General features: G+C 47.1%; 1 protein-coding gene across 1 annotated transcript; it reads left to right on the forward strand.

The window, feature by feature from the left end:
* The first annotated feature begins 16 nt into the window (after positions 1-16).
* Positions 17-12,344, forward strand: STC2 (stanniocalcin 2). The gene is made up of 4 exons (XM_027901251.1): positions 17-202; positions 2,382-2,524; positions 4,998-5,209; positions 8,711-12,344. The coding sequence occupies exons 1-4, from the start codon at positions 28-30 to the stop codon at positions 9,102-9,104; spliced, it is 924 nt and encodes a 307-aa protein (XP_027757052.1). The 5' UTR covers positions 17-27; the 3' UTR covers positions 9,105-12,344.
* The last annotated feature ends 1,290 nt before the right edge of the window (positions 12,345-13,634 follow it).

Below are 13,634 nucleotides of genomic sequence, written 5' to 3' on the forward strand. Positions count from 1 at the left end.
CGGCGGCGGCGGGGGGAAGGCGCGACCATGTGCGCGGAGCTCGGCGGAAAGCTGGTGGCCCCGGCGCTGCTGCTGCTGCTGGCCACGGCCCTGCTGCTGGCCAGCGCCCGGGCGGCCGCGGGCACTGAGGCCACGCACCCGCCGGAGGGGCCGCAGGACAGGACCCCGCAGCAGAAGGGGCGCCTGTCCCTGCAGAACACAGGTACGGGGGGGACCGGGGTGGTCTTTGCGCGTCCCCCTCCCCTCGCTGCTGCAGCCTCGTCGAGTTCTGACAGGCTTTTTATTTCGGTGCGCGACTGTCAGGCATAAATCAGCAGAGGAAATCAGAGCTCGCTCCTAATTACCTTTAAAGCCCGGCTCTGCCAAGCACGTGTTGCCCGCTCACAGCCGCGGCCCCGCGCCGGGCACGGAGCGGCTCTGCCGGGCTCCCAGCGGCCCCGGGGCGGCCCGAGCCCCGCGGAGATGCTGGGCCGGGGAGGAGAAAGTTTCTCGAAACCGGGTCGAGGGCTGGGGGCGAGCCGGGAGGGCCGGGAAGGGCCGGAATGACCGCAGCTTTGCCCCCTCCGCAGGGAGCCGTGCAATGATGCAACGGGCTGGGGGTTTCTCTCCTCCTCTCCCGCCCTCCGCGCTCCCTCCCCCGGGTATTATCTGCCTAGAAAAAGAGAGCTGAGGCGTGCACTTCGCTGGATCGCTTCCCAGCCGTGCAAAGAGAGAGCGCGGGATCCAGACGCTTCCCTTCCCCCTCGTCTTCAACCCCCCCGCCGCCCCTTCTCCCTTGCCCCTTTTTTTTTTTTTTTTTTTTTTTTTTTTTTTTTTTTTTTTTTTTTTTTTTTTTTTTTTTTTTTTTTTTTTTTTTTTTTTTTTTTTTTAACACTCTCGGTGCTGCGAGACGTGTTTAAACACACACGAGCAGGAATGCACGAATGCCCATTAGGGACTGCCACATGTGAATCACGGCACTGTGCAGTTCTCAGCACGCTGGAGCCAGGACATGTGATCCGGCAAAGGGTTTGCATCCGGATGCCAACACAAGCACCACAGCCGCGCTCCCGGCCCCGGCAGCGCCCGGCTCCGCGCTCCACAAAGGGTTCCAGTGCCCCTTTCCCCCTGCCCCGGGACGGGTGGGTTTGCGCAGCTTTTCGCCCGTGGCTCAGACAATCCCCGCAGCACACGCCCGGGGCTCCCCTCTGCCACCCACTGATGGGCTTCGGGGCAGGTAGAAGGGGAAAAAAAGGAAAAAAAAAAAAAAAAAGCAGCGGCAGTGCATTTTGAGTGTGTGGGGCGGGGGGGGAGGGTCGTGTGAACTCCAGCAGGCTCTGCATTTCCATCCACGGCTCCTCTCTCTGCCTTGCAGCGGGTTGAAATTAGACCGAAAGTTGCTGTAAAGACTTGCAAATGGACCGCATGGCACAGGGGGAGGCTGGGGATGGCTGAAACACGCTGCGGTTCGAGGGGGATTAGGCTGGCTCCCAAGGGCGAACTTTAATTAAAGGTACCACAGGGCACAGAGTACAGGAATTCTTAGCATCCTCAGTTCTGGTCTAAAAGCTGCCCCTGTTTAACTTTATCCCCAGGCTTTTTCAGCAACCACCTTCCCCCTGGCAGTACTACTATTTCCATTTTTTTTTAAAGGACCAGAAGCTGTCGTGTTAAGAATTAGATTTTTGGGTTGGTGGTTGGTTTTTTTGGAAAGTGAGTATTAGACAGCATTTTTTACAGTATTACATAACATCTGAAAGGGCAGAATAAATACATATGTAACTATTAGCTCCAGTTCATCTATTTTATGTACTACATATGTAAATGTATATATTTTGTATTGATTTCTGCATAGGTGAGCATGTAGTTGCAGTTTTAGACAGCACTCAGTGCAAAGGACTTTATGCATCAGTGGGAGATTTGCCAGTAACTTGATAGACATCCTGACAGGTAAAACCCAGTGGTCTGTAAAAAAACCTTGTGCTAAATGGCCAGAAACTAGCTCAAAATCCCAAAACCGAAAAATTTTGGCTGGCTGGGTTCTGGGCTTCTCATTGTGGCACTTAAAGCTGATGGGGGACTGTGAACAAACAGACAGCAAAAATCATGCCTGTCCTTTGCTCCTGAGGAATGCAAGAGCATTAGACAGTTCTCAAGAGAAATAGCTTGACGTAAGCATCGCGGATTTGGCATTTGTTTCTCAGATATCACTTTCATAACGTAATACACCCAAGTTTTGGCCTAATTTCTGCAAAAAGTGGGCACTCCGCGGGTACAATTAATTGTTGTCATGCATTTTTCTTTCAAACTCATGTTGGTAGCAAAATAACTCCCTCTCCCCTACCCACCACCAGTTTCTATGAACAGTTCTTCCATTTAACTCTAACCAATACTTGTTTTAGCTGAAATCCAGCACTGCCTGGTAAATGCTGGTGATGTGGGATGTGGAGTGTTTGAATGCTTTGAGAACAATTCTTGCGAGATCCGAGGCTTACACGAGATCTGCATGACATTCCTGCACAACGCTGGAAAATTCGATGCCCAGGTAACATGGTGAAATGTCCTACATATCTGCTTGCTTCTAACATACACTTGGCCTGTATTTCATTTCCTTAACACATCTTTGCTAACAACAAAAAAAAATTCCATTACAGAGCAAGTCTGCTTCTGCCATGATTTACTAACTCAGTAAGAATTCTTCTGTTGAAAGGTCCAGAATCAAGACCTCAGGACAGTAACAAAGCAGTGGTGTGCAACCTGTCCCAGGAGACAGGCTGTCTCTTGCTACAGCTCCCTGGATCCCTTCCACCTACTGTACCCAGGATAGCTGCAGCAGAACACTAATGTAGCCAAACATGGTTTTAAGGAACACTGGGTGACTTAAGCCTCTGCACCATGTTTGTTCAAAGCTGATCCTGAAGCGCAGTGTGGGCACCCAGTTCATTTAGACTTATCACAATATTTCCCAACATGCAGTTATTAAAGTCGGCTCTCAGGACTTGCACACAACCAGTCCAGGCAACCTCCTAAAGCTGCTGTACTCAAATAAGCCTTTGGTTCGAGCACTGACGTTGAAATACGTTACTTAGATGGTATGTGGTATTAAGTTTGTCTCCTTCATTTTCTCCCCAGACCATTTATGCATCATTGAGACATCCTGTTATTATGTCTTGTAAACCTACTCTCCCATTTCAGTGTGGAGGGAAGGGAACATTCCTACAGGCCAGCGGCATTTGGCTTGACCAGGCAGTTTTCAGTATAACTTGACTAAAAGCACCAGCTACATGGCACTGTTAAAAGCGTGGTACAAAGTAGAGCTGTCTGCAGTATCCAGCCTGTTCCATGAGGGATGGTGGGACCACCCAGTAGGAAGCACTTTTGAAGTGCTGGAGTTTTAGGCTCAAATGCTCAAGGACGTACCAAGGGTCTGGCTAGTCCTTAAAGTGGGAATTGCTGCTTTTGTGGGTATCTGAAAACCTTCAACCTAATTTTCAAGTGGCTTCCAGAAAACACTCGTTTCTTTTTGCACAATATTCTGTCCGAAAACAGAGTTGAGCAAAGAAGCAAGTCCTGTTGGGAGGGGAGGGAAAGGTGCCTACAAAGGCTGAGTGTAACCATTGATGCCTGATCCCCTGATATTGCTCATCAAATATAGCCTGTTTCACATCCAGGCTGTCTCTATTGCAGTGCAGAAGATTTAAACCCCTGGAGCTTTATTTAATATGGAGGTGGGTTTAGCCTCTGCTATGACATGACTTTTCACAGCTCCTCTCTGTATTATCTACAGTTATTTCAGGCTGCATTAAATGACAAGACTAACACTGTCCATTTTCTGTTCTCTGCTCTGAAACCTGAGAATTGATGTCAGGTTTGGTTTATGTAAGAATTCTCTTTTTCATCCTTATTTGCCTACTGTGCTCTGCATGTTTGTTACTGAAGGGAAGGGCAAGTAAGTGCCTTTGGTATGGGGAATAGAAAGGGATGATGACTGAAGGAGCTCTTTGATCAGCAAGAAATATTTCTGGCTTGAAACAATTTGGGGACAACATCTGCTTGCAGGTCTGGGAGAATCTTACTTAGTGACAGTGGAGCTGTGCCAATGTACTCTTGGGATAAAGGGGAACAAGGATTTGGTCTTCATGAAGCACCTGTGGAAAATCTGAAGCTGATGAAGAGGTGGAGGCAGTGCAAGATTCTGTTGCTCAGCAAAGGAAAGGGAGTTCTGAGCAGAGCAGTAGCATGAATGGCAGCTGCAGTGTCAGATGGCAAAGAGGAAAGGAGGGGATGGGCTTGGTGTCCACTAAGCAAGTGAATGAAGGAATCCCAAATAATGGTTAAAGAGAAGCTGCTAAAGCAGCTCTTCCCCACCTTACTTTTTTAGTTTCTTGATTTAATCACACAGAATTTCTTGCAGCAGACATAAAGACACTGGAGGATTATTAGTAGTGCTGACTTGAGCCCCTCTCTGAGGGAATGGTAGTAGAGAAAATATTGACAGCTGTAGAATGGGGCAGGTGCTTATAAAATCATGCATACATGTCTAGGAGTTTGTGAACTAATTTTAAAATAAAACCTAATTTGCAGTTACTGAAGGGGCATCTGCTTGTGGTCCTGAGGACCTCAGCCATGGCAGGATGCCCTCTCTTTTGTTTGAACCTGCTGTTCTGCCATCGTAGAAGCAAATTAATCCAGTAACTCTAGCACTGAACTACTTTAAGGTGCTTGCTTTTGCTCTTTCCCTCATTGGGCATTCAGCTGTTGGGTCAGGGGAAACCTCAAAGCACTAGTGAGGAAGCCCTGGCTGCCTCAGATGCACTGGGATGGCAAAGCTAGGTGACTTGGCATGGTCTTTAAGGGCAGAGAAACAAGGAGAAGAGAGTGAAAAGCCATTAAGTGATACCCTTAGCACTGTAATAACCCTTGACATTGTCCTGCGGAGGAGCAGCTGGCTGGGCATAAATCAGCTGCCGTGCTTAATGGACAAAAATACAGACCTACTCCATTTCTTTTCTTCTCAGGGAAAATCCTTCATTAAAGACGCTCTGAAGTGTAAGGCTCATGCCTTGAGGCATAAATTCAGCTGCATCAGCCGTAAGTGCCCTGCCATTAAAGAGATGGTGTTCCAGTTACAGCGGGAGTGCTACCTGAAGCATGACCTCTGCTCTGCTGCCAAGGAGAACGTCCAGGTCATTGTGGAGATGATTCACTTCAAAGACCTGCTGCAGCATGAGTAAGTGCCTCCGTGCTGGTGCAGTCAGAGCGTGGGAGCTCCTTCCAGGAGCGCGGTGGTGCCAGTGGGCTGCTTCACCTCCTTCTGGCCTTAAGCACCTCTTGTTTTCCCATGTACAAGGCCGAGGTAACGCTTTCTTTGCAGGGGCCCGTGAAGAATAGTTTGTGTTCAAAGGGCTAGATGTGAACTGTGGAAGGAGCTGAAGTGGGTTGAAGTTGGATCTGCCTGTCCCCTTGGTCCTTTGGCAAATGCATTGTCAGTATCTGTCATTTCCAGAAGCATCTGACAATGTCTCTTTGCTTTCTGAGCTCAAAGGCATCATTCTTGACCCCAGTATCCTGTTAAAGATGACAGCTAGAGAAGGGGGAAGAAGGTTTATGCAAAGTTGTCAGCAAGATGATAATTTCTTCTTTAAATACATACTTTCAAATGTCTTGTAGTTAATTGTCCCTGAAAGAGCTGCAGTCCCCCAGGTAATCTCCCATTCATCTTATTCTTTATTAATCTCAGATGCTTTTTAATAAAACATGGAGATGTACAAAATGAAGGCAGAAGTCAGATTTTGAGGACTTCATTCCTCTGACTGGGAACACAGCTGTCCTCCAAGGAATGGCAGGCACGAATCCCATTTGGAATTGATCAAAGCTGCTACATGACAGCAGCAAACCAGGCACAAGCTGTTTGTACTGACTCTTTGTGCACAAATGCAAAAATCAGAGCCTGTTTTTCTTGCAGGTGAACATCTCACTCCCAAACAAGAAGGCTGAGCCACAGCCTGGCATCAGGCTTAAGCTTAGAGCATCTTCCTACCACACCTCTGTGCCTTGGTATTAACACAGAAAGTCCAAAGCCCAGCTGTCATGACAGCCAATTTTTTTGCAGAATCATTTCTTTTGGAATTTTAGCCTTGCATTTTCATCAGTGTCCAGAGGAGCTGTGTGCTCTGATTCCCTTACTTTCTGTTGAAAACCAGCCCCCTAATACTTAGCTGCAGTTGCAGAGGGATGCTTCGATGCCAATTTACTTGCATAAATCATATGCTGTGGTTTGTACAAGCTGAACATGGTTGCCTGAAAGCAAGGCCCTTTCCACGGACATTCCTGAGGCTGGGATCAAAGGCATGGCTGGTGGCAGAGCCTGGCCTTGCCAGGGCTGCTGTGCCCGGGGCGATGGGCAGCATCCCACTGGCTGGTGCAGAGGGGAAGAGGGTTCCATCCTGCACAGCAGCACCTCTCTGGGCACTGCTGGGACTGTGTTAGCAGGCTGTAAATTGGGTACTTGGCACCAATTAACCCCCCCATCGTTTGGGGATGAAAAGAGCTATGAAAGCCAAAAGCCTGTCCAAAGAGGAGTAACTTATTTTATGAACAGGCTAAAGCAGGAATGCTCAAAGGCAGCTGCTTATTTCTGGGGATCTGAACTGGGGGCTTGTTGGTTTGAGAAGAGATGGGTCATTCAGTGAACACCTATAATTTGCATGATCTCATTTAGCGCATCCTACACTTCAGCATCTCACGGAGTCAGAGCTCAGTTCTCCTATGCGGGACTCCCCAAATAGAACCAGCCAGCCTCCTCCCCTCCCCTAAATTTAGAGGCCATCTCTGAAGCTCCTGAACTAAGGAACTTGTTCGAGATCAATAGGCAAGTGTGGCAGAGCTGGAAATAAAATCACGTCTGCTGACTTGCAGCCTTGTGCTCAGTTCAGGTACTCTGGTCAGGCCAGCTGAACTGCAGAAAGTAAAACAGGGAAGGAGAAATGGGCCAGTATTAATCCGCAGGGCTCTGGCAGGCTCTGAATACCTGAAATATTTGGCAGCTGAGCCACTTTTTAGTCATACCAACGACCTTTTTTTCCTACAAAGATTTTTGTAAAGGTTATGCCCAATTTGAAGAACTAATTTCTTTCTTTTTTTTTTTTTTTTTTTTTTTTTTTTTTTTTTTTTTTTTTTTTTTTTTTTTTTTTTTTTAATTTCCTTCTGCTGGATCGCTTTGTATGCAACATGCTCAGTTCTCTCTTCTATTTCACATTTAAAACAAAACCTAGGAGCAGAGAAGCAAGTGGCAGCTCTCAGACTTTTCCTCTATTTTGTTCTGACTGTTCTCTCCCGATGAGTGTTGTGGAACACGACCAGGGTGGTGAAGCCTCCTCCTGAGTCAGCTGTGGTGGGGTGGGGGTCAGGCTGATTTGCTATGGTGGAAGTGGTGACAGGCCTTGGCAGATTGGTCGCTGCTGCATTCCAAGTAACTTTTTTTTTTAAACAGCAGAAACAATCCAACCATGGGAAATATTTTGAGATAGGGGAATAGGTGGCTCTCTAAGATTAGCGATTCAAAATGAGTTTAAGCAGTTGGATAGTGTCAGACACTGATCATAATCTGTTAAGTTTTCCTTGCTTCTTCTGACTTAGTTAATGAGAAGAGATTTAGACTTGTCCACAGCTACCAGAGCTGGTGGATGGTGTGCCTAGAAGGTGCACCCCCACCACCCCACACAGCCATGAGTGCTGTCCCCGGGCAGTTTTCCAGTTGTGCTGGGGATGGTTCCTACCGTGGAAGATTTTTAAGCACGTCCTTCTGGGCCTGCAAGCAGCTGAGCAGTTGTGTCAATAGACAACATCAATATTGACCCACAAAACTTGTGACCACAACTATTTTAAAATCGCTGCACTCGGTGACCTGTGGCTGAAGAAGCCCAAGTGCCTGTGCTTGGGCTGCTTGCGCTGCGGGGACTCACAGGGATGAGGGTAGGAAGCACAAATGGTATTTAGCCAGGGCTTGTTTGGCTGGGAAAAGGTATATACTGAAAGCTGTACTCAACTCTGTAAGGACATGAAAAAAGACAACCATGGTGTGGGAAGAAAAAGTACCAGCAAAGTGGATTTCCATGTGTCTGAGTTCTGTGCTGTCAGATCCCGAGTTCAGATAGGATCTCACCTGTGCTGGAGATCAATACCCAGTGCTTCACAGATGAGAAAAGCCAAAGAACCTCTTTTTTGCTTTCATAGAAATGAGGCAGTGCCCCGCTCTTGCAGACTGGTGATTGGTGAATTCTCTGTACCTGCCATTCACCTGGAGGTAGCAATTGCTTGATGAAGCTGATGGCTGAGGACATGAGCAGGTTTCCTTTGTGGTGTGTCCTGACTAATAACAATGAAATGTTGTGGGAAGAGAGAGAGGCAGAAACTGTGAGACAGCAGTTCTTCCATTTGCCAAGCAGGGAGACCTCATCTGTTCCTCTGGTGGACATTCCAGTTCTCCACTGGGAGAGTAATCAAGGCAGATCCAGTAAAGCTTTGACAGGATGCCACCATGTCCTACGGCAAAGTGGCCAATCAGAATATAGTATATTGCATAAAAAACATGCTGCAGAATTGCTCTCCAAGGCTGCTGAGTCAGTGGGTGGCAGGGGCTCACACCACTGAACTGTGCTGTGCCAGGAGAAGGCGAGGCAGAATCCCTTGTTTATTTTAACTCTCCTCTCCCTGTTTCTTTTACCTCTAGGCCATACGTTGACCTAGTGAATATCCTGCTCACCTGTGGCGAGGAGGTGAAAAAGGCAATAACAAGAAGCGTCCAGGCCCAGTGTGAACAGAACTGGGGAAGTCTCTGCTCCATCCTGAGCTTCTGCACCTCGACCGTGCACGGTGACGCCGCCCTGGGCGCCGAGAAGAAGCTGGGTGAAGCAACCAAAGGCGGTGCTGGCCGTGGGGACATGCTGGCCCACTCTGACCCCGAACACAGGGAGAGCTCGAGAGCATCCAAGGGAGAGAGAGGTACCAAGGGCCACTTGAACACCCACGCCCGGGTGAAAGCAGGGGGCCACAGTCCCAAAGGGGCACAAGGGATCATGGACCGGGCAGACGAACTGTCCGACTTCTCCGACATCCGGAGGTGAAAAAAGGCACCAGCTCCCCCTTCCCCCCCATCCTCCCCCCTCCACCGGAATCCTCCTGAGTTCCATCTTCCCGTCTATGGACATTCCAAAGCATTTCCCATTCAGAGGTCAAGCACAGGGCATTGCAAGATATATATGGACCTCGGCAACAGTGTATATAGTAGCAAAGGGAGAGCAGTGGCAATAGGTTATCGATCCAGCAAACTCGACACTCGAGCAGCCACCAAACGTGGCAAAATGTCTCCAACTAAATTCTTTTCCCCTTTTTTATGAAACAGGCATAATCTGAAATTTAGGATCTTGTTTGGGGATTGTTGGGTTGGTTTTGGGGTTTGTTTTGTTTTTTTCCCTTGGTCTCCTTGGCTGGGGAGACTGTTCCGTGAGGGCTCTGCCAGACTGCATGTGGCTGCTTGTGGCTTAGCACCTCCAAAGGTCTAGGGCACAGCCTTACAGCAGATGGATGAATTCCAAGGGGATTTGGTTTCTGCTTGTGGCTGAGAACGCAAGAGCTCCAGGCTCTCTATGTGAAGCTCTCTAATGAAGCAGCTGCCCCGTCTCTCGCACAGGAACCGTGCGGTCTGGAGCTCCACCACTTTCTCTTAACTAACTTCTGAGCCATTGTTCCCACCTGGGTGACGCTGCCTGGTTTTAAGTGACCCCCTGTTTGTTTTGAACCACTGCATAACTTGACACTTGCTGATCACGGCATCATACCCCGTCCCTTCAGTCTATCACAGGCGAGTAGTCAGCTTCCAGACAAGGCAATGTGACTGTTAAAGACTTGCACAGCGTGGAGGACCCCAAAAAGTATTCTCGTGGACCTCTAAAAACCCTGTGCATATTCTCTGCTTACATCTGCCCCCTCAGTGATACAGGTCTTCCACCCTTATAGACAGCCCAAGCCTAAAGGGATGGGTGTGGGCTCAGACAGCGAAGGACCCCATATGTTTAGTTCTTCTGTAGGGCTGCGTTGAAGGCCCATCAGAAATCTGTCTCTCCTTAGCAGTAGCGTGGTGTGGTTTGCTGAGATGTGGAGCCCCACTCTAACCTGCCTATAGCTATGGTTTTATCCAAATGCCAAAGATAAGGAGAGGGGATTGACTTGGGTTTTTTAATTTGTTGCGCAGATAATGACCACCAGTCTCCACAGAGTGAGTTAGTAAAGATGAAGAGTGTCAAGAGGTTATTGTCTTTAAGCAGTTTCAAGTGTGAATGAGGTGTTTGGCCATATCTCTCCTACCCCCTATGCAATTGTAATTCTCAGGTTGCAGCTCTGCAATCCTATATCCCCAGATATTGTACTGGAAATGGAGGTTACAGCATCCACGGGGACAGAAAGGTGAGCTCTCAGCTTCCTCAAGAGAAAAAGTGAGTTTTCTTAGAAAGTGGGAATCACACCAGGGATTTGAGCCTTCTCATTTAGAAAGTTTGGGAGGAAAGCTGTGGGGGCAGGAAGGCAGTTCAGCAGGGACAGAACGTACCCAGTGAACTAACGTACGTCTTGTCGCATGGTGGGAAGGAGCTGCATAAGCAGTAGAGGGTGTTGGAATTTGGCTACAATTTCCAACTCAGATTTTAGTTACTGCTGAGTGAACACGGCTCCTAATAGCTGTATTCAGGGTTTAATGCGTGGATCCACCCGCAGAAGTTAGAGGCACTGCTTTTAATAGCAACCACGTAGGAAGCAAGAGAGGACAGTTAAGTTGAAAAGGTGTGTCTCTGTGATCACCAGGTCTTTGCTGAAGGACATGACCCTGATCCTGGCCTGATTTTAGCAAAGTTCTCTGATACCATTTTTGTTTGACTCCAAGTGGGAAGAGGTGGGATCAGGCCAGATGCTGTAGCAGCAAAGACCGTGGTGATGTGCCAGTGGGTGTGGCAGCTGCCCTGCTGGGCTGGTGACAGCTCTGCCATCCCTGGGGCACCCAGGCTGTCCCACGGAGAAACTTGGGAAAGTTGGTTTGGGTCTGAGTGTTGGCCACCTCCTCTGCTCCCAAAGGTGGCTGCTGGTGGTACCATAAGAAGGTTTCTAGCATGTGCCTCCATGGGTTTCCTGCGAGCGTCCTCCCCTCCTTGGTGGCACAGAGCCACCACGAAGAACATGCTCAAACCAAAAAGACAATCCAAGCATTTTAGCAAAAAAAAAGAAAAAAAAAAAAAAGGAAAACAAATGCAAACCAGAAACAACTTGCTACCAGTGCAATGTTCTTGCATTGAACTAAAATAAGATCCCTCTGTCATTAGAGGTCTGATTCATCAATGGGAACCAAACATAGAGATCTACATCCTTGAATGTCTCAGTCAACATATCACCTCAGCATGCATACAGTTTTATTTGTATTCATTGGTTCTGTGGGAATAACTGTATATTCCCCTTGTTTAGTCAATGAAAATTGGGGGGGGGGGAGGACAAGCTGTGGGCGGGAGGGATTTTTGTATAAGGCATCATTTTTTTTCCTCTGTGTGTGAAGATTTTATGTGTTCATCTACTGATTCCACATATGCTATTATTGTAAATATTTAACATTTCTATTTATTATAGTGTCCCCATTTAAAAAAGAACACTGCTGGCTATGATAATTTAAACGTATGTCATGACCTGTGTTGTATATATTCATGCCACTAGTATGGGTTTTTTATGTTTAAAGCTGCGTAAATATAGTTTTATACAGTTCCATAATGTTATTGACAGCATAAATCATTTATTTATTGTTAAACCTTCTTTCATATCTAACAGATAGGGTGCGTTTTACCTGAGATTTATTTTATTGTGACATCTACATAGCCTTAATTCTTTATAAAAAAGAAAAAAAAAGTCCACTTAGATACTGTATGATGCTTTAATTAACATTCCTTATGAACTTGCTGTTCATAGAGGAGGTTTAGCTTAAAAGCCAAGGTATGAATGTTTTCTTTATGCTTTGCATCTGGAATGAGCCTTGTTCTGGAATGAAAATACTGCGAGAAGCAAAACGCCTACTGGAAAAAGATAGCAGTAAACCCTGGAAAATGCTGTCCTAACTTACAGTGCTGAACTAAAAGGAGAAAAAAAATAAAGAAAAAAAAAAACAAACTGTCCTTAATTCCAAATCTCTGGGAGAAAAACATACTAGTTTTATCTCATGTAGAATTTGCAGCCAAATAAGCTTGTAAATAAAGAAAATGCATATGGCTTTAGACAAAGCTCTGTACCTTTCACACTATTATTTTCCTTAAACACTAATAAATGTTTTGAATAAGTGTGTGGCTGGGTTTTGTTTAGCTGGAATTTCAGCTGCTGTGATAAGGTGGTAAGAAAAGCCCTCTGAAGCTGAGCCAGGAGCTTCAGCCAAGAGGGGCAGAGGTAATTTGTCTGCTCGTCCCCCACAGGCCAGACACAGGGACAGAGCCAACCCTTCCTCTGTATAGCAGGGAGAGCCAAGAGAGAGACCTTGTCCCTGGCCTGTCATTCCCCTAGGAGAGGGAGACCTCGCTGGCTGCTTATCTGGGACCTGGAACCTTGGCTTGAGGGCAGAAAGGGAGACGTGGAATAAATTAGAGGATGAAAAACATGGAGAGCAGAAGCTCATGCCCTTCTCAAGCTCAGACAAAGCCTCTGCTTGTTTCAGGAGGTTTTTCCCTTAGCAGGAGCCATGGATTGGGTTCACTGCAGCATGTCAGAGCCACCTCATCTGCTTTAAATTAGTCCGTATTCACCTTAGGAAAGGAGCAGGGGGGGTGCAGGTACTTAAGGGTTTCTTCTTACTGCCCTGATGATCTGGGATTACAAAAGCCCCCTGCGAGCTAGCACACTCTGCTCAGCCACGTTGGCTTCAGGCACAACTCAGCATCCCTAAGTGCATCCCATAGGAGCCAGGAAGGGGATCTGTGGCTGACCACAGCACTTGCCTGTGGGCAAGGTGTTGGCAACCCCCAAAGCCCCAAGCGCTGGATTTCAGCCAGACCCATTAACAAATACAACAGCAACACTTTCTAAAAGCTGCAATAGCTGATAAGGTTTGTTCTTCGTGTATAAAAGGCTCAGTTCATGTAACAGCAAGAGTTATCCCTTCATGATTTTACCTTAAAACCAGAGGACATTCATTTGGCTCTCCACTGTCAGCTATTAATAATATATGAAAAAGCACCAGCCAGTGGCTCTGTACAGGGATGTAACAGGCACATACAGGAGCTGTAATTCTCTCTCAAATCAGGTATCTAAATCTTAAACGCTTACTGGAGTTTCAGCAAAGGAGAAAAGCAAAATCCTAAGGTTTACAAAAAGCAAACTGCAGAAACAGCCCTTTGTGTTTTCTCCAAAGTAATTTTCATACAGTGTTGGGGTGTAGGCAGCAAAGGGATGGGGAAATTATGAGAAAGCACCTCAGAACATAAAGCACGGGGGTTTTTTTTTAAGGCTGCTTGCATGAAAAAGCACATTTTTAACACTCCTTCTGTGGGGTCTAAAAATAACTAATCCAGTTGAAGCCTTCGGATGAGATGGGCTTCACAAGCATAAATGTGATTTGCAGCAATCTAGGACCTGTAGCA

Source organism: Empidonax traillii, unplaced genomic scaffold (assembly GCF_003031625.1).
Source record: "Empidonax traillii isolate 1590-97213 ecotype Southwest subspecies unplaced genomic scaffold, ASM303162v1 scaffold22:size5013007, whole genome shotgun sequence".
Lineage (NCBI taxonomy): Eukaryota > Metazoa > Chordata > Aves > Passeriformes > Tyrannidae > Empidonax > Empidonax traillii.